At 45.8% G+C, this 26,801-nt stretch overlaps 1 protein-coding gene across 2 annotated transcripts; it reads right to left on the bottom strand.

Annotated features, from left to right (window-relative positions):
- Positions 1 to 221: 221 nt before the first annotated feature.
- LOC137421364 (transmembrane protein 50B) lies at positions 222 to 25,869 on the bottom strand (the record flags this gene model as incomplete). Of its 2 annotated transcripts, XM_068107356.2 has the most annotated exon segments (5): positions 222 to 3,132; positions 19,268 to 19,334; positions 19,629 to 19,721; positions 21,134 to 21,201; positions 25,757 to 25,869. In XM_068107356.2, coding segments are annotated over 5 exon segments (387 nt in total), but the record flags the coding sequence as incomplete, so codon positions are not given.
- Positions 25,870 to 26,801: the final 932 nt, after the last annotated feature.

Raw genomic sequence — 26,801 nt, 5'->3', positions numbered from 1 at the left:
ACTGTGACTTTACCCTTTGACATTTTGACCCATTATTAATTATTCTTATTTTAAAAAATCAAATCAATTCGTCCTTGTCACACACCGAACCTGTCCACCAAGTTTTGTCCGAAGCCGTCCATATCCTGCTCACAGACAGAAAAACAGGGATGAAAACAAACTCCGTCCACCTTCGGTGCTGGAGGTAAAAAAAAGACCCTTTACAAAAAAAACAAAAAAACAACTTGTGATAATGTTTATTAAAGTTCATTGGTTTTTACAAGCAATGCAAAAAATGGAACAAATCAATGTGCTATGGACATTAACAAACCCAGAAAATTCTCCCACCTCCGCTGGTCATGGTTTTCCATGCGACGACAATAGAAAGGGAAACGAGGAAACGTATCGTCACAATGATGCCAAAATAAACCTGTGGAAGCAAATTCCGAGATGGCATACCGGATTGAACAACCAAAAGGACATGTGGTAGCATCGGGGGCAGTCAAATCGTTTCGGGGCATGTTTACGAATGTTATCCCTGACAGATCAACCATGTGGCCACCAAACACAAACTTGGCTTCTTTCCATGCACCAGTCAACATGCGTTGGAAACCTGGCCCTCCCAGATACCACGTTTCCATGTCAATTTAGCCAACCCGCGTTGGCTGGCTTTGCAAGTTGTGCCTGAATCTTTCAGATCCTTTTCCAAAGTGGGCCGAAGCGTGACGTTTGTGTAGATATTTTATGCACATCTTCATCTTTTGCAATCTCTCTCTTTTCTTCGCCTTTCATAGTGCTTTATGTCATATCGCTTTATTTAGCCCGAGAGATGAGGTCAAGGCCATTTATACCTGTAAGTGAAACATCCTGCAACCCATGCTTGCAGAACTGATGTTTTTTTTGGAACGCCATCTACATTTTCCATCCAATCATCGTCTTCTTCTTTAACGGCCACTATTATCCCACCTTTATTGTGGGGTTGGCCAGGGGAAGTTTGGCCCAAGTCTTCAGGAACCAGCTGCTCAGGCCCGATGTTCGACTAGTTAGGGCAGGAATTTGGAATTTGGTAATGGTGTCGCCAATAGCTCATCTGCTCTTCACGAAGGACACACTGAGATCTTTAACATCCACCAACAAATGCTGGCAGATGGAACACTGGCTCAACACCCATTCAAGGGCTGGCACACACATTGATGAATCACCCTGCCTATGAAACACCAGACTGACAGTTTATAGCTGGGTTGGGAATCGAACCCAGGCAATGACAGCTCAGAGGTGATGTGCGTACCTCCACGCCATCCTGTCAGCCTTCCATCCAATCATCATGTAACTTTGTCAAGAATATACATCCATTGTTCGGCGCTCTTATGTGAAAAGTTTTGTGTCAATTGCTCAAGTGGTTGCAGAGAAAACGAATTTAAAAGTGAATAAAAGGTGAAAAGAATGAGAGTAGAAGGAACAAAATAAGTGAGGATCTTGGCCGACGCTCCACAACATGGTTCAAGGATGGTTGTCGACACCGATTGGCATTATTTTATTTTAGAAATAAAAAACTATAAACAATTGTCACAATTGTCCAAGCAAAGCAATGGGAAACCACGCTGTCCGCTGTGCCGTAAGGCTTGCCGGGAAACGGGAACTTTTCACTCAACTGGGCGAGGTTGTGGGTGAACCCAGATCAGTTGGAACCTTGGTTTTCAAACTGGGTTGAATGGTGCATGGAAACAAAAACACTGCAACACTCTGCTTGTGAAAACAAGGGGGCACGACAAAGTACAACAAGACGAGTATTTAGCAATTCCTCACTGGAATACACGTCACTGGGTGTGACCCCGTTATTGATTTAAACACAATGTATCACGGCGGTTTTTAATGTAAAACTTAGAACCCCATTTCATTGCTGTGCAAAATTGTGTGCATGTGCTGCAGTTTGGTTGTTTTGAATCCCCCTCAAATTAATTATATAGATTAGAGTAGATCTAGATGTGGACAAACACCCCCGAGGAACAGGTACGATTAACTTGGACGTAATCACATTCAAGGTATAAAATCAACATGTGGTTATATCAAACATGAAAATGTTTGTTACATTAGATGACTGTCAAAGCGTGCTTGATGCCGGCTGTGCATGCCGGTCGATCCAGCACGCCTTGCAGCACAGCTCAAGGTACGGGCAGCTTGGACAAGCACACACTCAGGGAAAGGCGTGGATAACTCGCAGGTAATCCACATTCAATATATAAAATCAACTTCTGGTTAAATTGTACAAAATTGTTATAGCGATACATTAGTTAACTTTGTCTAACTGTGACCAAGGCAGCCCGGGCATGCTAGTCGAGCCCCTGTTCTGAGGGGATCTGAAAATGCTGTGAACGTGATCAGAAAACACAATTTCCTGTCACCGTATATTCTTTACTTGTGGTGAGACTGAATGTCATCAGAATATATAAATTATTTTAGATTTAAGAATGAGTGATCTATATTCAGGTTTATTTGCGTGCGGACTCACACACTCACCAACAGATTGCAAATAACCTCTCCCATCCCGTCGGGAACGCGCGAGGCTAATAAAAGCAGCAAATCAAGAATAAAAGGTCAAACACTATCAAATGTTGTTGTGATAAATGTAGAGGTTTATATTTGAAATCCTCGAAACAAGCAGCGAAGGCTCCAACAAACAATTTCTCATGGACATGATTTATATGTTCCGTTTATCGTACAATCAGACAATAAACTATATTTACAATCGACACAAGCGCAGAGTTAATAACAATCTTGGTTTAACCCCTTCGAGTCGCTCTCCAAGCCAAGACAAAATTATCCAACGATCCCAAAATCAACTCATTTATATCAAGCGCCAACATCCCCAAAATATCACACCCAGTTGCATCTCAAGTTTGTAACTTTAATCTACAACTCGCACATAACATATTATGACAATCACTCCAAAGACCTAGTCAGACAAAGTAAGGTAACAGAGTGTGCTAGATATAGTTTTACAGGTAACTTGTGATCATGCATTTAAATACAATAACTACTCCACCTCGGGCCATTCTTTGAGCCAGGATGTCATCAATTTGGCCGGTGCACCTGCCGAAGTGTCTTTACTACTCCCAGAGCTCCTCACTTCGGCCGAATTTGAAGACCAGGCCACTGCAGAGGGAAAGGAGGATGACAGCCCATTCACTTTCGCACAATAATGCTTAACAAGCAATTATTTATCAAAGGTGGCTTTACAGTAAAGCAATTAAGCTCACTCACTAAATCATCGATGTAAACTAAATTAATAATAATGGTCGCAGTACTGATCCCCGAGGTTCCCCATTACTTACATTCTTCCCACTCGCAGTAACCCTGCTTCCCATCACTAAACAAGCTTTCAATCCAGGAAGTTACCCGACCAGCCACTCCAAGCCCTCACTTTAGCTAACAACCTCCAATGTGGTACCTTATCAAATACCTTCAGAAAGTCTACATATACACATCAATTACACTCTCTTTATCCACCCAATCAACAACTGCTACATAAAACACGAATGAGGTTGCCAACTTCTGGTGTTGGGTTGCTCCAGGTGTAGGTCGAATGTACAACTGATCCTTGTCCTGCCCCTCTTCACCCCCACCACCCATCTTACCTTGTCATACCCCTTCCCATCATCCCAAATCCCACCCTTCCCATCCCACAACTTCCCAGCTTCCTCGCCCCGATCCCTCACCCTTCGAGCCTCCCACCCATCCAGCACACTACCAGCTGTTGCATACCCTCCTTCCCTGTCCCTCAGTGTGGATCTCAAATATCCGAGGCCTCGGCTCCAACCTGACAAATCTCTCAATCCAAGCTGCTGCTGACAGCACAGACATCATCTGTTTAACAGAATCCTTCCTCCCACATGTGCCTGATTGCTTAGTGTCTCTCCCTCACTATGGTTTCTTCCAATTTGATAGGCCTGAACCCCGTCCTGGTGGTGGAGTTGTTGTTTACATGAATAAGTTAATTTGTCACTGCCCTTGTACTGAACTTACAACTCCCAACCATCAGGAGTACCTTTGGCTGTGACTTCCCCTCCGCTCCCACCTCTTGTTTATCTGTTTGTTATACTGTCCTCCAAACAGCAACATCTCTAACCACATCCCTCTCTCAGACAACATGGACAAATTTTTAACCACTCATCCAAATTCTCTCTCTTCCTCATATGTGGTGATTTCAATTGTCACCATGCTAATTGGCTGGGTGTTGGTACCTCTCTCACCAGCTATGGAACTTCAGCAAATGACTTCTGTGACTCCATGGGACTGACTATCTGTGAGCTTTCCCAACCAAATGCTCTCTTCTGGACTCAGTAATGTCGAGGGTCCAGTGATATATTGGTATACCGGTATATTGCAAACATTGGTATTAAAAAAAAAAAAAAAACCTTTAGAGGCCATTTTTCCCCCGCAAAGCAGGGGTTGGCCTTTTTCGGGCACCGTGGTTGTTGTTGTTTTTGTTGGTCCCCTTTTTGAAGCAATGTTTTACGGCCGGATGCCCTTCCTGCCGCCAACCCTTTTTGTCGACTTTTTTTTTTTTTTTTTTTTGTTGTATACTGAATCGAGGCTCGTGAAAGAGCTAAACAGGGAATTACCTGTTTACAAAACAAAACAAAACAGGTTTACGACAAACGGAATTACCAGTGAACTGGTACTCAATTAGCCGACCTCGGAAGGATGACAGGCTGAGTCAACCCCCCTGGCGTTAATTCAGCGATCGACCGGGATTCGAACCCAGGATCCTAGGATCCTAAGCTGGCACCCTAGCTGCTAGCCCAACACCAGGATCCAGGATTGCAAAAATTGGTATGAAAATAAATAAATCGGTATATCCACAAAAATATCGGTATATCAACAAGTTGAAGAATGGTTCCTCGATACATTCCTTAAATACATGACTGAATTGGCGCTTTGATGCACTCAGCTATGCCTGGAATAGTGGAATGTACTACATCAAGATATACCACAAAGTAGGTACAGTACGTTTTAACTTTTAACCCTCAGCAGTGTACAAGCGATCGCATTTTCCTTTGGCCTCGCGGCTGTATTGAAAGCAATTGGTTAGGTTATATGAATCAGATGTGCTTTAGAAAGCATGTGCAATTACCGATACCGCGATACCAATATTGGCCTGTGCCGATTAACGACATCGGGATTATTGGTCATGTGTAGCCCGAAAACATGTTTTTTCGTTCACTTGCTATTTAATCATTCCCATTGTCTGTTTTTTGGGTCTGAGTGGAGACATCTCACTGTAGGATTCGATTTTTCCTCAACATTACTTTTATCATATTGCATTCATTTTCATTAAACCATTATTATTGTTGCATTTTAATTGTTGTGTCTCGTTTTCATTCCAAAATAAAAGTTCATTTTACTTGCGTACCATGAACCATTCTCGCTGATCGGTGCAAGATATCCATGACATCCATGCAAGATATCCAGATATCCAAAGGACCACCGAGGCATTCGGAAAATGGTGGTGGGATGATGAAGTTAGAAAGAGGATTGACGAGAAGAGGAAGACGTTCAAGGAGTGGCAGAAGGCGAAGGGTACGGGGGCAGAAAAGGCAGAGCATGAAAGTAAGAAGGCTCCAAAGAAAGAGGTAGCAAAGGCGCAGGAGGCATGTAGGAAAATGTTCGGAGAAGTGAGAACGCTTGGATTCGGAAGAGGGTCAGGTCAGAGAGCGGTATTCAGGATTGCAAAGCAGATAGCAAAAGAGAGGTGTGATGTGATGAGTTGCTTGAAGGATGAAGTGGGACAAATCGGTGGACCCAGATGGAATTAAAGGAACTAGGGCATGCCCGTACTATATATATATCTAAAATTATATCCCCCCCCCTATTTACATGAAATGGTTTGGTCCAAAGCGAACGGCTTGCGAGTGGTGACAATCCCCCCCCTCTATTTACATGCAATGGTTCGGTCCAAAGCGAACGGCTTCCGGAGTTTGGTAAAGAAATCGCCATCGCGTACACAAACGCGCAGGAAAGCGAATGAATCGCAAATTCGTTTTTATTAGTTGTAAAACATAATGCCCAATTATTCAATTAGCGCCAACGTATTTTGGCTGTTTGCAATTTAATCGCAAGGCAAAGTAGAAAGAGAAGAGGGAAAAAAAGAAAAGCCTTGCCTTGCTGCAAACAGCTGCTGCAAACAACAACAACAGGGAAGGCTGCACTGTCCGGAAGTTGGCATATCGCAGTTACGATTATTTTAGTGTTAATGGCCAATTATTCAATTAGCGCCAACGTATTTTGGCTGTTTGCAATTTAATCGCAAGGAAAAGTAGAAAGAGAAGAGGGAAAAAAAGAAAAGCCTTGCATTAACGCATTAACGCTTGCATTGCATTAACGGTTCGGCACACGTGATAGCTCGCTGCTCTCTGATTGGTTGAAGCGTTTTTTGGACATAGCTCGGTAGGTACTTGTCCGATTAATTTCAAACCTTGAAAAGGCACATCCTCGGGTCCCCAGCAATATACCTGGCAAGTTTCAAGTATATCGGACCCGTGGTTGTCGAGAAACAGTGGTCACAGACAAACACACAGACACACAGACACACAGACACACAGACACACAGACACACAGACACACAGACACACAGAGATTACTGGAATTATAGATAGATATGTAAGAGATATATGGAAATGTTGTTGAATGCAGTGAATGAATGGGTGTTTTGTGAATATGGGTTCTTTCCTTCAAAGTATTTGCTCGTTTCTTTGATTTTCTTTTCTCCCCCCCCTACCTCTCACGAACATCTTACCCTTTGTCCAGCATTTTGAAAACAGAACAAAAATAAACAAACAAAAAAAAAATTCTATATTAATTCTTTCTCTCCTCCCGGACACATGCTTGTTCGCTCTCCTCCTCGTCTCGACTTGTGCCCCGCCCCCTATATCTCGTTTTTCTTCCACCTCTGCTCCTGCTTTCTCAAATCCACGTTCTCAATTAGAGACCTTTCCCAGATTGTTTTTCATGGTTTTGTTTAAATATTATTTAAATATGTTTAAACCGCAGCCGTGATGCTGACGCCGCCCTCCGCCGCCGCCCCCCCCCCCCCCCACCCACCCCCCAGAATTTCCATGTTTTAAACGTTTCCCAGTGTGTACCCTGGATTAGAATAGGTACACCGTACCCCTGCATGTTGTAAGAGACAACTAAGAGGGTTGGCGTCAGGAAGGGCATCCGGCCATATTAAAAACATTGCCTCAAAAAGAGAACCATGACAATTACAACTACATATGGGCAGGGTACAGCCCGAAGTGGAAATCGGTTTCTGAGGTCTGGGACATGGAATGTAGGGACAATGACAGGGAGATCAGGAGAAGTGGTGGAAGTATTGGTCAGAAGAAGAGTGGACATATGTTGTGTGCAAGAGACGAGATGGAAGGGAAGTGGTGTGAGAATGGTGAAGGGTAGGCAGGGACAGAAATACAAGTTTATGTGGCAAGGGTGCCTGGAGGGCATGAATGGTGTTGGTGTCCTGTTTTCTGAGGAGTTTATAGACAGTGTGGTGAGTGTGACTAGAGTGAATGATAGGTTGATGATGGTGAAAATGATGATTGGAAAGCTCTTGGTGAACGTCACCTCGGGATATGCTCCGTAGGTTGGTCGAAGCGATGAAGAGAAGGACAAGTTCTGGTGTGCGATAGAGAAGCTGATGGAAAGCGTGAAAGATGAGGAAGTTGTTGTGGTAGGAGGAGACCTAAATGGACATGTGGGAAGGAGTATGGATGGTTTTGATGGAGTTCATGGGGGTTACGGATATGGTGTGAGAAATGGAGAAGGTGAAAGGATTTTGGAGTTTGCTGATGGAGCTGATTTGTTGATTTGTAATACTCAGTTCCAGAAAGAGGATAATAAGCTTGTTACATACAGGTCAGGTGGGTCGACGACAACCGTTGACGACCTGATGGTGCGTAGGCGAGATAGGGGTCACCTCCGGGACACAAAGGTGATCCCGGGGGAGGAGGCTGTTTCACAGCACGACTTGGTTGTCTGCGACATAAGGGTGAAAGGTGCGAGGAGAGCTCAGCGGGTGAAGTACCAACCGAGAATGAAGGTGTGGAGGTTGAAAGAGGTGACAGTAAGGGAGGCATTAAAAGAGAGGCTGAGTAGGGTCGAGGATGATGTGGTTGAGCTTGAAAGTGGTTGGATGTCGATGAAAGCTAGTCTGTTGGGAGCCGTTGGTGAGGTATGTGGATGGACAAAAGGACCACCGAGGCACTCGGAAACATGGTGGTGGGATGATGAAGTTGGAAAGAGGATTGACGAGAAGAGGAAGAAGTTCAAGGAGTGGCAGAAGGCGAAGGGTACGGGAGCAGAAACAGCAGAGCATGAAAGTTATAAGGCAGCCAGGAAGGCTGCAAAGAAAGAGGTAGCAAAGGCACAGGAGGCATGTAGGAAAATGTTCGGAGAACGCTTGGATTTGGAAGAGGGTCAGAAAGCAGTATTCAGGATTGCAAAGCAGATAACGAAAGAGAGGTGTGATGTGATGGGGGTGAGTTGCTTGAAGGATGAAGTGGGACAAATCGTTGTCGACCCAGATGGAATTAAAGGAAGATGGAAAAGATATATGGAAATGCTGTTGAATACAGAGAATGAATGGGATGGCAACATAGAGAGTAAGGACCGGCAGAGAAGATAACTGAGAAGGAAGTTGAGGAAGCGATAAAAGCAATGAAGGGTAGAAAAGCGGGAGGGCCGACGGGAGTTGTGGGAGATATGTTGAAGGCAGCAGGAAGTTGGGGTGTGAAGAGAATGACAGAGATCTGTAATCTGGTGGTGAAAGAAGGCCGCATTCCAGTGGATTGGGAACCGAGTACCCTCGTCCCTCTATACAAGGGGAAAGGGTGACCCTCTAGAGTGTGGCTCGTACCGAGCGATAAAGTTATTGGAGCATGGAATGAAGGTATTGGAAAGGGTGTTGGAGAGGAGGATAAGGAAGAAAGTGAAGATCGACGAAATGCAGTTTGGATTTATGCCAGGAAGAGGAACGACAGACGCGCTTTTCATTGTGAGGCAGTTGCAGGAGAAGTACTTGGAGAAGAGGAAGAAGTTGTTTCTTGGGTTTGTTGATATGGAGAAAGCATTCGATAGGGTTCCACGCAAAGTATTGACATGGGCATTGAGGAAGTTAGGAGTGGAGGAATGGTTGATCAGAGTAGTGATGGCAATGTACAAAAGAGCGCGCACAGCTGTAAGGACGAAGGACGGGAACAGTGGTGAGTTTAAGGTGAAGGTGGGAGTGCATCAGGGGTCGGTACTAAGTCCACTACTATTTGTAGCTGTGATGGAGGTGCTGGCTCAGAACGTAAGGGAGGGTTTACCGTGGGAGTTGTTGTATGCAGATGATCTGGTGTTGATTGCGGAAAGTATGGATGGACTGAAGGAAAAGATGAACAAGTGGAAGGAATGTATGTAGACAAAAAGTCTGAAGGTGAATATCAGAAAGACGAAGGTGATGGCAAGTGGTAAAACATGTGGTGAGGTGGAAAGAACTGGGAAGTGGCCCTGTGCTGTGTGTAGGAAGGGTGTCGGAGTGAACTCCATTCAATGTACAATGTGCGCTGAGTGGGTTCATCAAAAATGTAGTGGTCTGAGAGGGTCATTAACCAGCGTGGCAGCTACATTCAAATGTAAGGTGTGCACAGAGGGAGCTGCAGATGGAGGAAATGTTGAGTTGGATCTTGGAGACGGCGTGAAGCTGGAAGGTGTGAAAACATTTTGCTACCTCGGAGACATGCTGAATGGAGAAGGTGGATCAGACGCGGCAACGTTTGCTCGAGTGAGATGTGCATGGAAGAAGTTTCTGGAGCTGAGTGGCGCGCTGATGATGAGGGGAGTGTCGTTGAAGCTGAAGGGAAAGGTGTATCCTGCATGTGTGAGAAGTGTTATGATTTATGGGAGCGAGACATGGGTAATGAACGTAGAGCAGCAACGAAGGTTGGAAAGGGTGGAAATGCGAATGGTTCGACGGATGTGCGGAGTATCGTTGAGAGAGAGGAAGACAAATGATGAATTGCGAAAGATGATGGGAATAGAGCCTGTAATTGATGCTGTGAAGAGGAACAGGTTGAGATGGTTTGGTCCTGTGTTGAGGAAGGATGAAAGTGACTGGTTGAGAAGAGTGATGGAAATGAATGTAGAAGGAATTAGAGGACGGGGAAGACCGAGAAAGACTTGGCTAAAGATGGTGGAAGAAGAAATGCGGGCAAGGGGGTTAACAAGGAGAGATGCAGAAAATAGGGCAAAATGGAGAAGATGGTCATGGGGACCGCAAGGCTAACCCCCGCTCTAGTAGGGAAAATGGCCTTTAAAATGCATGTTGTTGTTGTTGCAGAGAATGAATGGGATGGCAACACAGAGAGTAACCAGGTTTCAGGACTGGCAGAGAAGTTAACTGAGAAGGAAGTTGAGGAAGAGATAAAAGCAATGAATGAATGATCGTTTTAAGACCATTTTCCCCGCTAGAGCAGGGGTTAGCCTTGCGGGCCCCATGACAATCATGGTTCCCTGTTTGAGGCAGTTTTTTTTTTATGGCCGGATGCCCTTCCTGACGCCAACCCTTAGTCGCGTCTTACGATGCGCAGGGATACGGTGTACCTATTCTAAATCGGGGTACACACCATGATCATTCATCCCAGCAAGCTGGTACTCAATTTTCCGACCTCGGAAGGATGACAGGCTGAGTCAACCCCCCTGGCGTTAATTCAGCAATCGACCGGGATTCGAACCCAGGATCCTAGGATCCCAAGCCAGCACCCTAACCACTAAGCCAACACCACCCAACACAACCAAGAGATAAAAGCAATGAAGAGTAGAAAAGCGGGAGGGCCGACGGGAGTTGTGGGAGATATGTTGAAGGCAGCGAGAAGTTGGGGTGTGAAGAGAATGACAGAGATCTGTAATCTGGTGGTGAAAGAAGGCCGCATTCCAGTGGATTGGGAACTGAGTACCCTTGCCCCTCTACACAAGGGGAAAGGTGACCCTCTGGACTGTGGCTCGTATCGAACGATAAAGTTATTGGAGCATGGAATGAAGGTATTGGAAAGGGTGTTGGAGAAGAGGATAAGGAAGAAAGTGAAGATCGATGAAATGCAGTTTGGATTTATGCCAGGAAGAGGAACGACAGACGCGCTTTTTATTGTAAGGCAGTTGCAGGAGAAGTACATGGAGAAGAGGAAGAAGTTGTTTCTTGGTTTTGTTGGTCTGGAGAAAGCATTCAATAGGGTTCCACGTGAAGTAGTGACATGGGCATTGAGGAAGTTAGGAGTGGAGGAATGGTTGATCAGAGTAGTGATGGCAATGTACGAGAGAGCGCGCACAGCTGAAAGGACGAAGGACGGGAACAGTGGTGAGTTTGAGGTGAAGGTGGGAGTGCATCAGGGGTCGGTACTAAGTCCACGACTATTTGTAGCTGTGATGGAGGTGCTGACTCAGACCGTAGAGGAGTAGTGGGGTTCCCACCATGAACAAATTTTCATTTTCACTTCAAGTTTTTGAAAAAGTTTAGTTTTTGGTACCAGGTCGAAGCTTAGGGTCTAAGTAACAATTTTGGTCCGAGTGGACAAAGATCACATGGAGTCTTCATACATTCCCGCCATTTTCCAAGATGGCCATCAAAATCTAATACTGACAATATCTCGGAAACTAATCAACCTAGAAACATGAATTTGGTGTCTATACCTAGGTTTTCATGGTCAAGGAATCAAATAAAACCATTTCTGACTACATCAGAGTATTTATTTGTCCCGAAATGGTAAAATTCAAGATGGCCGCCACCAAAATCCTATATCGGCTATACTTCCAAAACCACTAAACCTTCAGTCATGCTGTTGGTGTCCATGCCTAGAATTTTATGGCCAGGGAAGCAAACAGTTATGTCTCTAAATCAGTAGGTGTATCTCTGTTCCCCAAAAGTAGAAAAATAACCATGGCAATTAGGATCTCACATTTATCCTTTGTGATCATGGAATCAGCTTAGGTTGTTTGCTGGAATATCTGTGCAGTACACGAACTCATTAGCACATTTTCTAGTCGCATTATATATCTGTTGATATATCAGTATGTATCCAAATATCTAAATACAATAGCCATTGTGTTATATAAGTCAGCACACATGAATACATTTTGTATATTTGGAAATCGGTTTGGATAATTCATATGTATGTGCAACTGCTTCTGCTGAATCCCTACTTGTCAGATTTTTGTGTTATGTTATGTCCATGTATACTTGATTATGCTTGGTTATTATATACTTACATGTATTTTCTTTTCGTTCCAGGCTAGTGTGATGGCTGAGACAACGAACTGTGAGTTGTGTGTCCTCTGCCAAGAAAAAACAAACGAAGAACTTGTCTGTCCTCTTGACAACCCAGTTGGTGTACGTAGGGCGGAGGCATACAAAGATATTATCAGCCTTGTAAATCAATTCCGAGATGTTGATGCTGCACCTCACCCAAACTTGGAACTTCCAGATGAAGGATCTATGCAAGCAAATCGAGCATCCTGGCACAAAACATGTCGTCAGTTGTACAAGGCATCAGCACTTGACCGGGCAAAAACACGTTCTTCCAAAGGCTTGCCACCTCTACGAAAACGACCAAGAAGATCTAGCACAGAAACTAATCGAAATTTATGTCTCTTCTGTAATGAAGAAACGAGTAAAGATGACCATTCATTCCAAAAAGTTTCCCTCACCGAGAACATCCATGACAAAGCAGTTTCATTGGGAGAGGATCGCATTGTAGCACGGCTTGCAGAAGGAGATCTGGTAGCTATTGAAGCTAACTATCATCGATATTGCTACACTAAATTCAACCGTCGGCATTATGAAATGCTAATCAGTACAAAACAAGGTCAAGTCACCCAAGACACTGAAATCACAGTAGAAAATGAGCTACTACAATTCGTCAGTGAAGAAATTGCTGGAGGACGTAGAATCTTTGCTCTCCAAGATTTGACAGATATGATGACGGAAAGGTTGGGACAGCATGACATTCGTAAGACAGTGAACTGCACACGCCTGAAAGAGAGAGTACTTGAACACTTCCCACATCTGACAGAAGAAAAAGGGATCCGAAATCGAGTATTCCTTGTTTGCTCAGAGACAGCTCGAAAAATCATCTCCAGCGCGAGCAAGACACCAGAGGAAGAATCACGTACCTTACTGTTGGCAGCATCAATTCTACGTAAAGCAGTTTTGGATCATGATACTGCTTTCAATTTCAAGGGGTCATTTCCTGAAGGTTGTGAGGAATCTGCTGTTCCAACAAAGCTGAAATATTTCTTTCGTCAACTGCTTACTGGTCCTAAATCATCTCCTATGCAAGACAATTCCAGGACAGTTCTCTCCATGAGTCAACTAACCATGTTGAACATCACTTCTCTTCCTGCAAACTGGAGATGTGAGCCTCCTCTTGCAGTGTTTTTGGCCTTAAAACTGCATTCCCAAACAAGGAGCAAGAAACTGGTACAACTGCTACATCAGTATTGCCTTAGCGTGTCATATAAGAGAGTGCTTACCATTGAAGTTGGATATGCACAAGCTACTGCTGAAAGAGCACATGCCAACGCTGATATAGTCTGTCCTAGCAACCTTCGTCAGCAGATTTTTACGGTTGCAGCCCTTGACAATCTAGATCACAATCCTACGTCCAGAACAGCCACATCCTCATTTCATGGAACAGGTATCTCCATGTTTCAGTTTCCTTCAGTAGAAAACCCAGGGCTGGACCAAGAACCTATAGAAATCGACTTCCATCGACGAGCATCAAGCACCAAGGGACCAATGCTGCCTCCTCTGTACACGTTTGTTCCACCTATGAGCCGGAATCTTGTCACCCAACCTCCTGTGAAAGACGTGCAGCCACAGTCCATGGCGTCATTTGACAAGGAGGAACACCATGAAAAGGCCTGGATGAAAATGGTGCAGGAAAATATGCAAATGGAATTTGAAAGTGAAACTGTTCCTCCAATTATGTGGTCGGCATATCATGCTTCTCGATCGGATGCTGTGGGATCAACAGAGAAATGTATTGAAGCCATGCTACCACTATTCCGTGATAAAGCAGCTACACCAAAAATGATTCGACATGGAATGGACCTGGTCAAGAAAACAACCGAGTTCCTCAACCCACAGCAAATCCCAATCATGGCAGTGGACCAGCCACTCTTTGATATTGCCAAGAAAATGCAATGGACCTTTCCTGAACTCTTTGGAGAAGATACGTTTCTGGTGATGTTGGGAGGGCTCCACATCGAAATGGCTTTGTGGGCGACTATGGGAGATTTCCTACGAGGGTCTGGATGGCCTGAAGCCTTTGCAGAGGCTGGCATTGCCTTGACAGTAGCTGCAGCGACATCTTACTTGAGAGCAAATGATCCAATGAGAACACGGTATGCTCACCAGATTACTGTTGTGGTGCTCGATAGTCTACTGAAACGAGCCTATGAGGACGGCGGAAGTGAAATGACCTTCGACGACTGGGTCTCTGTAGCTTGCAAAGAGAAACCAACAGTGCAGTTCTGGTTACTCATTCACAAGTATGAACAGCTCATCTTCATGTTTATTAGATCACACAGAGAGCAAAACTCGAAAAAAGACAGCACTTCAGAAGAAGGTGCAGCACTTCAAACAACATACAGAGCTGTATGGACAAGCATTCATTATGGTTGATAGCTGGGGTGGAAATGTGGAGGAATTTTTCCGTCACGAATCCTCCTCATCACCAGATGCACTGGCTTCTGATGGGTCCATCAACTCTTGCACCAAGTCAGATTTATTGGCGTGCATTATGGAAGCAAGTGCAAGTACCGGACTATCCGCGGATGAGGAGCTCGTCGCACCAGATGATTATGGGGTCATCGTTATTGATGGTGGTGCACTGATCCACTCTCTTCCTGGCACAACTGTCCAAGGCAAAACATTTGATGAATATTTCACCAAAGTATTCTGCCCAAGAATCCAGCATGAGTTGAAAAGAGCAGCGAGAGTGGATATTGTATGGGATCAGTATCGCACAATGTCAATCAAAGCGACCACAAGAGAAAAGCGAGGAACAGGCACACGACAGCGAGTATCTGGTTCTGCCAAAGTGCCTGGAAACTGGCAAAACTTTTTGGCTAATGCCGAAAATAAAAAAGAGCTCTTCTCATTCCTGTCAACAAGCATTGTGCAAACACCATTCCAAGATGGCAAACAGGTTTATATCACTTCTGGTGACCAAGTCCTCAATGCAGGGAATGGACCGCCCATGGGACGATGTAATCATGAGGAGGCAGACACTCGTGTCCTGGTACATCTTCTTCATGCCCTCCAATATTCATCACTGGGAATGGTCTATACTGGCGACACAGACGTTGTCGTAATACTTCTGTGTAACTTCCACCACATCAAGGCGGTGAATCCGGAGTCAGATATCTGGATTTCTTTCAAAGCAGGAAAGACAGTCAAAATGATCTCCCTCAACAACATTGCCTCAAGTTTGGGTGTGACAACGTGCAAAGCCTTGGCTCTCTTTCATGCATTCACTGGATCAGACAGCACGTCAGCTTTCAAATTCAAGGGCAAGCGATACTGCTTCAAGCGGAAAGATGAGGTTCCACCCCTCTTGAGTGAGTTTGCGACAATTGCTAGTACCCCGTTTCTTACATCGCCAGAGTTGAGGGAAGTGGTGAGTCACTTTGTTTGCAAAATGTACTCCAACGAACCTATCACTGATGACACCAACGTTGACCTTGTTCGAATGAGGGTTTTCTGTCACAGGACTAGGGATGTGGAAAGAATACCCCCTACAAGTGATGCGCTGGACCAACATCTCAAAAGGAGTGTCTTCCAGGCGAGCATCTGGACTACAGCGCACGAGCCACTGGCACTAGTCCCAAGCCCAAGCAATCATGGATGGATGGAAAAAGATGGCCAACTGGTTCCCATCTGGACCACGTTGCCCCTTGCCAGGGATGTGTTTGATCTAGACGTAAAATGCGCGTGCACAAAACCTTGCTCGTCATGCAAGTGCAAAAAAGCTGACTTGAAGTGCTCACGTTTATGCAAGTGCAAATGTCCCAACTAAATGACCATGATGGTTGTGAGAATGAGTAATGATTTTTTAGTTGCACTTACCTAATCAATCAAATATCACGAAGAACAATGCAAATAGAATGTTCGGTTTATATTCATGGTATTTTATAGAATTTACGTTCGTATGTGCTTAATTGTTAACATGCATAATTCTGCTAAATTCTGCTATAACGTTTGTTGTGTAATTTACCATTTCGGGACAAATAAATACTCTGATGTAGTCAGAAATGGTTTTATTGGATTCCTTGACCATGAAAACCTAGGTATAGACACCAAATTCATGTTTCTAGGTTGATTAGTTTCCGAGATATTGTCAGTATTAGATTTTGATGGTGGCCATCTTGGAAAATGGCGGGAATGTATGAAGACTCCATGTGATCTTTGTCCACTCGGACCAAAATTCTTACTTAGACCCTAAGCTTCAAAATGGTACCAAAAATCAAACTTTTTCAAAAACTTGAAGTGACTGATGCACCCAGGCCCCCCCCCCTAGAGGGTTTACCGTGGGAGTTGTTGTTTGCAGATGATCTGGTGTTGATTGCGGAAAGTATGGATGGACTGAAGGAGAAGATGAACAAGTGGAAGGAATGTATGGAGACAAAAGGTCTGAAGGTGAATATCAGAAAAACGACGGTGATGGCAAGTGGTAAAGCATGTGGTGAGGTGGAAAGAACTGGGAAGTGGCCGTGTGTTGTGTGCAGGAAGGGTGTTGGAGTGAACTCCATTCAATGTATAATGTGCGCTGAGTGCGTTCATCAAAAATGTAGTGGTCTGAGAGGGTCATTAACCAGTGTGGCAGTGACATTCAAGTGTAAGGTGTGCACAGAGGGAGCTGCAGATGGAGGAAATGTTGAGTTGGATCTTGGAGACGGAGTGAAGCTGGAAGGTGTGAAAACATTTTGCTACCTAGGAGACATGTTGAATGGAGAAGGTGGATCAGACTCGGCAACGGTTGCTAGAGTGAGATGTGCATGGAAGAAGTTTCGGGAACTGAGTGGCGTGCTGATGAGGAGGGGAGTGTCGTTGAAGCTGAAGGGAAAGGTGTATGCTGCATGTGTCAGAAGTGTTATGATTTATGGGAGCGAGACATGGGTAATGAACGTTGAGCAGCAACGAAGGTTGGAAAGGGTGGAAATGTGAATGGTTCGGTGGATGTGTGGAGTATCGTTGAGAGAGAGGAAGACAAATGATGAATTGTGAAAGATGATGGGAATAGAGCCTGTGATTGATGCTGTGAAGAGGAACAGGTTGAGATGGTTTGGTCATGTGTTGAGGAAGGATGAAATTGACTGGTTGAGAAGAGCGATGGAAATGAATGTAGAAGGAAGTAGAGGACGGGGAAGACCGAGAAAGACTTGGCGAAAGGTGGTGGAAGAAGAATTGCGGGCAAGGGTGTTAACAAGGGGAGATGCAGAAAATAGGCCAAAATGGAGAAGATTGTCATGGGGACCGCAAGGCTAACCCCAGCTCTAGCAGGGAAAATGGCATTAAAATGCCTGTTGTTGTTGTTGCAAGATATCGATGGTGTAAATACAAAATACCATATCTTCCTTCAAGCTTAAACTCCAAGCTCTGTTAAAAACGGCAACTATTTCCGGGATCAAACGTCGCTTTGGGAATCACGAAAGATGGAAGCAAAACAAACTTTTCGTTTTCGATAAAGTAACAGGAGACTCGCTGAAAAATAGTGAGCTAACCTTTAGGAATGGCTTACATTATTTTTAGTTGTAAGCTTTTTAAAAATGAAACTAATGATGTGCATTCATTTTCGCAAAATGGTAACATTTTCCCTGATGAATCGCGAACCGTCAGGAACTGATCCCCCTTTTCCCAATGAACCATTGCCCAGACATTCATGACATTTATCAGGAACATATCCCCCGTGAATATCATGGTCTGATAGTATTTTATAAAGCTATTTACTGAGCCAGGTAGCCAAGCACTGGCCTGCGACCTACGATTAATGGTTATAGACTATTGTCTTCAGAAATTATCCGGCAAAAATAATGAAAGCGAAGGACAAAACGGAGCCCCTTATTACTCTCTTTATCAACCAAATTCTCTATCGTATGAAAAAAATTGCCACAATTTGAAAAGATGGAGTGCATGATGTATGCCGTGAATTACCATGTGTCAATGATGTGTACGTAGTATATGAATATGCAATGGGCCATAACACATTTTTGGAACCTGTGTTAAAAAGATTTGTTTTTTTTTAATACCGATATACTCCGGTATGAGCTCACCGACATATTCGTTGGTGAGCCAGTACTCACTGCACCCTCACCAATGCCTACACTCTCTGCATCCTCACCACTGCCTACACTCTCTGCACCCTCACCACCGTCTACATCTTCACTACACCCTCACCAATATCTACACTCACTACACCCTCACCAAATTCTGTACTCACGACACCCTCACCAATATCTACACTCACTACACCGTCCCCAATATCTACACTCACTGCACCCTCACCACTGCCAGCACTCACTACACCCTCACCAATATGTATACTCACTACACCCTCACCAATATGTAAACTCACTACACCCTCACCAATATCTACACTCACTACACCCTCACCAATATCTACACTCACTGCACCCTCACCACTGCCAGCACTCACTGCACCCTCCACCACTGCCTGCACTCACTGTACCCTCACCACTGCATACACTCACTGCACCCTCACCACTGCATACACTCACTGCACCCTCACCACTGCATACACTCACTGCACCCTCACCACTGCCTACACTCACTACACCCTCACCACCACTGCACCCACACCAATGCCTGTACTCACTGCACCCTCACGTCACCAATGCCTGTACTCACTGCATCCTCACCAATGCCTGTACTCACTGCACCCTCACCAATGCCTGTGCTCACTGCACCCTCACCAATGTCTGTACTCACCGCACCCTTACTAACAAGGTTTTTGTGCGACATCAGCATCATGGTATTATAATCAGTACCTACCAATTTCTGTACAACACCTGGTACTTGAAACAATCTAATCCCCCTTTGGCTGGGCCTCTGAAACACAGTGTATCAGTTTGTGGACATCTCGGTAAGTTATAGATTATATTAGTCCGTTTCCCATGTTAGTGACACAGACACCCATTTCAGTCGATTGATAAATTCTACAATCACACATGTACTCACGCAAAAAAAATCAAGGCATTTTGAAAGAATATGGCAACGCCAGGATAAACAGGTGTATCTGCCGTCCCTGGGAATGGAGAAGGGTAAACAAATGTGATTTGTCAGATAAGAGCAGGAAAGGGTTGGAGGTGTAGAGTGGGAAAAAGGGGCATGCTCTCCAGGGGTAGCGAGTCAGCAGGATGGGAGGGTAGATCTCCAAAGGGCATTACCATAGACCATAGCACAACAGGACAACAGGAGCACCGAGGAGGTTTGCTAAGAAACCAAACGGTGAAAGTGACGATTAACTCGGGCCGTGTGAGATTAAAGGCCTTGTTGAATGCAAAGCACGCAGAAACGTTTCCATGAGTGGCACTCTTACTGTAAACTACGTAGGCTCCAAAGAGAATCCACATGGATGCGATAAGGGACCCGAACGCCATCATGAATCCCACAAACATCCAGATCCTCGCTCCTGTAAAGTAATATTAGAAAAATAATTAACGTAAAAAATAATTGCTGTTCACACATTTCAATGCAGACTCAGAAGAAAATCAACAATACCGTCTGTAAGAGATAACAGAGGTTATAAATTATATCAGGGATATAATCCAACAACGTATTTAATCTCACAATACTTCTATTTTGAATAACTAAGTTTGGTGGAGGAGGAATAATGGTCTGGGGCTGCTTTTCATAGTTCTGGCTGGGCCCCTTAGTTCCAGTGAAGGGAAATCTTAACGCTACAGCATACAATGACATTCTAGAGCGAGACGATTGTGTGCTTCCAACTTTGTGGCAACATTTTGGGGAAGGCCCTTTCCTGTTTCAGCATGACAATGTCCCCGTGCACAAAGCGAAGTCCATACAGAAATGGTTTGTCGAGAACGGCGTGGAAGAACTTGACTGGCCTGCACAGAGCCCTGACCTCAACCCCATCGAACACCTTTCGGATGAATTGGAACACCGACCGTGAGCCAGGCCTAATCGCCCAACATCAGTGCCCGACTTCACTAATGCTCTTGTGGCTGAATAGAAGCAAACCCCGCAGCAATGTTCCAACATCTAGTGGAAAGCCTTCCGAGAAGAGTGGAGGCTGTTATAGCAGCAAAGGGGGGGACGAACTCCATGTTAATGCCCATGATTTTGGAATGAGATGTTCAACGAGCACATACGTGTGTGATGTTCGGTTGTCCACATACTTTTGGCCATTGTGTGTGTGTGTGTGTGTGTGTGTGTGTGTGTGTGTGTGTGTGTGTGTGTGTGTGTGTGTGTGTGTGTGTGTGTGTGTGTGTGTGTGTGTGCATATATAGTCACCCGTCATGCCAGGAGCATTTGATACTCCTGGAGATCATAGAGCTTACCACATTTACACTGCATTCAATTAACTGTTTCCCATTTACAAACCCCAAGGATCAGTCCAATCGGGGGCCAACGTGTAGAAGGCAAAAGCTGGGAAAACATATTTTGTAATAAAAAGGTTTATTATAATGAAATACGACACAGGGATAGACAGGACAACAGAAGCCGGACAGGTGTGGCGCACGAGGACATCAAATGGGGGAGATGAGCTATGAATCTCCCACTTCCCGCGGTCACACGGTCCATGCTATTCTTACCACAAGTGAGACTATGGATAGGACACCTCCCCCTTAGACGAAACAATACCCCAGTGGTGGTTCAGTTTAAAGTGGGACACATCATTAACCAGTATTAACTAGTGTAACTGCACCAATCTGGAATAAACTGGTTTAGATCTGGTATCAATTGAAGGTGTAACCATGGAAAAGAATACAACGGCTCCTTGGTCCTCGGTGACGTTTCATTGGCTCTACTCTGCAAGCAATTCTCCATCTAACGGTTCTTCAGGTTTCAACATTTCCTCACCTGTTCTGCCCATGCAACCATCACTGTAAACCTCTCCACGCACCTGTGCATTAGACACCGCATTCACCCTGCAAACAAAGAAACAGGTATTATGGTATCATGCTTGTCACTTGAAGGCAAATCATGGTGTACGATGATAAACTTTCTCTTCTCAAAGCTGTAAAAATATAAATATATAACAGTTTATATCCATTATTCACAGCAAGCCCACAAAGGCAAATTCCACCAATCAAGGCAAATTCCACCAAATCAAGGCAAATTCCACCAATCAAGGCAAATTCCACCAATCAAGGGAAATTCCACCAATCAAGGCAAATTCCACCAATCAAGGAAAATTCCACCAATCAAGGCAAATTCCACCAATGAAGGCAAATGCCACCAATCAAGGCAAATGCCACCAATCAAGGCAAATGCCACCAATCAAGGCAAATTCCACCAATCAAGGCAAATTCCACCAATGAAGGCAAATGCCACCAATCAAGGCAAATGCCACCAATCAAGGCAAATGCCACCAATCAAGGCAAATGCCACCAATCAAGGCAAATGCCACCAATCAAGGCAAATTCCACCAATCAAGGGAAATTCCACCAATCAAGGGAAATTCCACCAATCAAGGGAAATTCCACCAATCAAGGCAAATTCCACCAATCAAGGCAAATTCCACCAATCAAGGCAAATTCCACCAATCAAGGCAAATTCCACCAATCAAGGCAAATTCCACCAATCAAGGCAAATTCCACCAATCAAGGCAAATTCCACCAATCAAGGCAAATTCCACCAATCAAGGCAAATTCCACCAAATCAAGGCAAATTCCACCAATCAAGGCAAATTCCACCAATCAAGGCAAATTCCACCAATCAAGGCAAATTCCACCAATCAAGGCAAATTCCACCAATCAAGGCAAATTCCACCAATCAAGGCAAATTCCACCAATCAAGGCAAATTCCACCAAATCAAGGCAAATTCCACCAATCAAGGCAAATTCCACCAATCAAGGCAAATTCCACCAATCAAGGCAAATTCCACCAAATCAAGGCAAATTCCACCAAATCAAGGCAAATTCCACCAAATCAAGGCAAATTCCACCAATCGAGGCAAATTCCACCAAATCGAGGCAAATTCCACCAAATCGAGGCAAATTCCACCAATCAAGGCAAATTCCACCAATCAAGGCAAATTCCACCAATCAAGGCAAATTCCACCAAATCAAGGCAAATTCCACCAATCAAGGCAAATTCCACCAATCAAGGCAAATTCCACCAATCAAGGCAAATTCCACCAATCAAGGCAAATTCCACCAATCAAGGCAAATTCCACCAATCAAGGCAAATTCCACCAATCAAGGCAAATTCCACCAAATCAAGGCAAATTCCACCAATCAAGGCAAATTCCACCAATCAAGGCAAATTCCACCAATCAAGGCAAATTCCACCAAATCAAGGCAAATTCCACCAAATCAAGGCAAATTCCACCAAATCAAGGCAAATTCCACCAATCGAGGCAAATTCCACCAAATCGAGGCAAATTCCACCAAATCGAGGCAAATTCCACCAATCAAGGCAAATTCCACCAATCAAGGCAAATTCCACCAATCAAGGCAAATTCCACCAATCAAGGCAAATTCCACCAAATCAAGGCAAATTCCACCAAATCAAGGCAAATTCCACCAATCGAGGCAAATTCCACCAAATCGAGGCAAATTCCACCAAATCGAGGCAAATTCCACCTAATAGAGGCAAATTCCACCAAATCGAGGCAAATTCCACCAAATCGAGGCAAATTCCACCAAATCGAGGCAAATTCCACCAAATCGAGGCAAATTCCACCAAATCGAGGCAAATTCCACCAAATCGAGGCAAATTCCACCAAATCGAGGCAAATTCCACCAAATCGAGGCAAATTCCACCAAATCGAGGCAAATTCCACCAAATCCAGGCAAATTCCACCAAATCCAGGCAAATTCCACCAAATCCAGGCAAATTCCACCAAATCGAGGCAAATTCCACCAAATCGTGGCAAATTCCACCAAATCGAGGCAAATTCCACCAAATCAAGGCAAATTCCACCAAATCAGGGCAAATTCCACCAAATCAAGGCAAATTCCACCAATCAGGGCACACCATAATCACCGCCTTTATGGTCACTTTCAACCATCAATGAATGGTGCAAATTGTGGTTTTGATATTTCAAAAACCTCAGTTGTAATAGGGTGAACCATATTCCAAATACCCTCACCACTGCCTACACTCGCTGCACCCTCACCACTGCCGACACTCACTGCACCCTCACCACTGCCGACACTCACTGCACCCTCACCACTGCCGACACTCACTGCACCCTCACCACTGCCGACACTCACTGCATCCTCACCACTGCCGACACTCACTGCACCCTCACCACTGCCGACACTCACTGAACCCTCACCACTGCCGACACTCACTGCACCCTCACCACTGCCGACACTCACTGCACCCTCACCAATGCCTGCACACACCAATGCCTGCTGTCTCAACAATGGATGGAGGTCCTCAATGCCAAACAGGAAATCAGACCCGTCTCCCTTGACATATCACGTGCCTTCGATACGGTCTGGCACCCAGCTCTGCTCACCAAACTCTCCTCCTATGGTATCCATGGAAATCTCCATGCATGGCTTGCGGACTTCCTCTCGTAGACGTGTGGCCCTGAATGGATTTCTCTCATCTCCCCTTCCTGTTCAGGCTGGAGTTCCCTAAGGCAGTGTTCTGGGCCCTGTGCTTTTTCTGGTCTTTATCAATGATCTCTCCGACTCTCTGGAAAATCCTCTCTATCTCTTTGCTGATGACTCCTCTCTGCCGCTCCATTCCTCCTCCCTCAGATCGGCAGTCTGCAGCCTCCTCACTCTCTGAAGACCTGTTCAAAATCACAGACTGGTCAAACAAGTGGAACATGTCTTTCAATCCTGACAAATCTCACACTCTTACTATGTCTCTCCGAAAAGATCGACTGGACAACCCTCCCATCTACTTTCTCAACAATCCTCTCCAAGAATTTCTGTCGCTCAAGCTTTTGGGTCTCACTATCTGCCATGATCTTTCTTGGGAAAACCACATTTCCAAGCTGGCCTCCAAAGCCAGTCGCCGACTGGGCATCCTCCGTCGTGCGGTCCTTCCTTGGCACACCTGAGCTCCTCACCACATACAAGGCTTTCATCCGCAGCTCAATGAAATACTGTTCTCCCCTATGGGCCGGTGCTCCTGCCTCACACCTAGCTCTGCTTCACGCTGTTGAAACCAAAGCTTTCAGAATCATTGGAATCTCCCGTGATGAAGCTATCTCCGAGGGCCTTTCACTCACTCACCGCAGACAGGTAGGTGGTCTTTCTGTCTTCTATCGACTCCTCTCCGGCCTTGCTCCCCCAGCTCTCTCTGTGCTTTGTTCCCCAAATATTCCTACAGGTCGCACAAGATCTGCCAGCAACCCTCTGATGGTTAAACTGCCGAAATCTCGGCTTTCTGCTCACCTTCGCTCTTTCATTCCTCTTTTCTCCCGCCTCTGGAACAAACTCCCACACTCCCTTCAATCCCACTCCTCCCTCCAGGTCTTTAAAACAGCTGTTCACCACCATCTCTTATCTTCCCCCATCCAAAACCTTGATCTTTTCTACCCCCACTAATTCACCCCAGATCCACCTTGTTTGTAATTCCAACTTCTTTCCTGGAAGTCCTGGCAGTGTCCATATGTTTTATACCTCTCCCACCCCCCTTCCCATGCCACCCCCCCCCCCCAAAGCCCTCTCCCTCCCACTGATCTCTCGATGTCCCTGCTTTCAGATGTTGTGTTTGTGTTCCTCCCCCTCTCGCCCCATCTTGTCTACCGCTCCCCATGTTATATGTTTTACGTGTCGGTTTGTCTTTCTGTGTGATTAATGTTAGCTCTTTCACGAGCCTCGATCTTGTATTTTAAAAAAACTAAAACAACAACAAAAAAAAAAAACACTGCAGCCTCACCAATGCCTGCACTCACTGCACCCTCACCACTGCCAGTACTCACTGTATCCTCACCACTGCCTACACTCACTGTACCCTCACCACTGCCTACACTCACTGCACCCACTGCACCCTCACCAATGCCTGTACTCTCTACACCCTCACCACTGCCAGAACTCACTGTACCCTCACCACTGCCCACACTCACTGCACCCTCACTACTGCCTACACTCACTACATCCTCACCAATATCTATGCTCACTACACCCTCACCGATATTGACACTCACTGCACTCTTACCACTGCCTCCACACACTGCACCCTCACCACTACCTATACTCACTGCACCTTCACCATTACCATTACCATTACCTAGAATCACTGCACCTTCGCCACTGCCTACACTCAATGCCCTCTCATGCCATAGGTATTCAAAAGTTTAAGTAATGGTTATGGAGCACGAAAGACGCATCTTGACTTGGATATGATTTGATCTGGGATTGGTCCTGACTCCAACAAATGCATTAAATAATGCTTTCAAAAGTAGCCGACTGATCGCCTGTTCATTCACATTCAAATAGCTGCTCGATTTGGAAAACTTTACACGTAAATAATGAGTGTTGTTCAGTCGAATGCCAATGGAATGAGGCTTACATAAAGAAGGCCACCGTCGAAAGAACTCCGCAGGTGTGGTAAGCATGAGCAAACTCCTCAGGCCGAAGGTACATGACCGCCGTGTCTATGATGACCCACCAACCTGAGAAGAACTAGGGAGGTAGGGTGGTAGGGAGGTAGGGTGGTAGGGAGGAAGGGGAACAGGAGGAGAGGGAGGTAGGGAGGAGAGGGAGGTAGGGAGGGAGGGAGGCGGAGAGGGAGGGAGGGAGGAGGAGAGGGAGGGAGGGAGGAGGAGAGGGAGGGAGGGAGGGAGGGAGGGTGTGATGGAGGGAGGGTGTGATGAGGATAGGGAGGGAGGGTTGGGAGGAGGGTAGGGCGGGAGGGTTGGGAGGAGGGTAGGGAGGGAGGGTAGGGAGGGGAGGGAGGGAGGGTAGGGAGGGGAGGGAGGGAGGGTTGGGAGGAGGGGTTGGGAGGAGGGGTTGGGAGGAGGGGTTGGGAGGAGGGTAGGGAGGGAGGGTTGGGAGGAGGGTAGGGAGGGAGGGTTGGGAGGAGGGTAGGGAGGGAGGGTTGGGAGGAGGGTAGGGAGGAGGATAGGGAGGGAGGGTAGGGAGGAGGATAGGGAGGGAGGGTTGGGAGGAGGATAGGGAGGGAGGATAGGGAGGGAGGGTAGGGAGGGAGGGTAGGGAGGGAGGGTTGGGAGGAGGGTAGGGAGGGTGGGAGGAGGATAGGGAGGGTGGGAGGAGGGTAGGGAGGGAGGGTGGGAGGAGGGTAGGGAGGGAGGGTGGGAGGAGGATAGGGAGGGAGGATGGGAGGAGGGTAGGGAGGGAGGGTGGGAGGAGGGTAGGGAGGAAGGGTGGGAGGAGGGTAGGGAGGAAGGGTGGGAGGAGGATAGGGAGGGAGGGTGGGAGGAGGATAGGGAGGGAGGGTGGGAGGAGGATAGGGAGGGAGGGTGGGAGGAGGGTAGGGAGGGAGGGTGGGAGGAGGGTAGGGAGGGAGGGTGGGAGGAGGGTAGGGAGGGAGGGTGGGAGGAGGGTAGGGAGGGAGGGTGGGAGGAGGGTAGGGAGGGTGGGAGGAGGGTAGGGAG

The sequence above is a fragment of the Myxine glutinosa genome, unplaced genomic scaffold (assembly GCF_964187855.1).
Source record: "Myxine glutinosa unplaced genomic scaffold, kmMyxGlut1.1 SCAFFOLD_1672, whole genome shotgun sequence".
NCBI lineage: Eukaryota > Metazoa > Chordata > Myxini > Myxiniformes > Myxinidae > Myxine > Myxine glutinosa.
The sequence above is the reverse complement of the archived record's forward strand: the minus strand, read 5'-3'. Positions and strand labels throughout refer to the sequence as shown.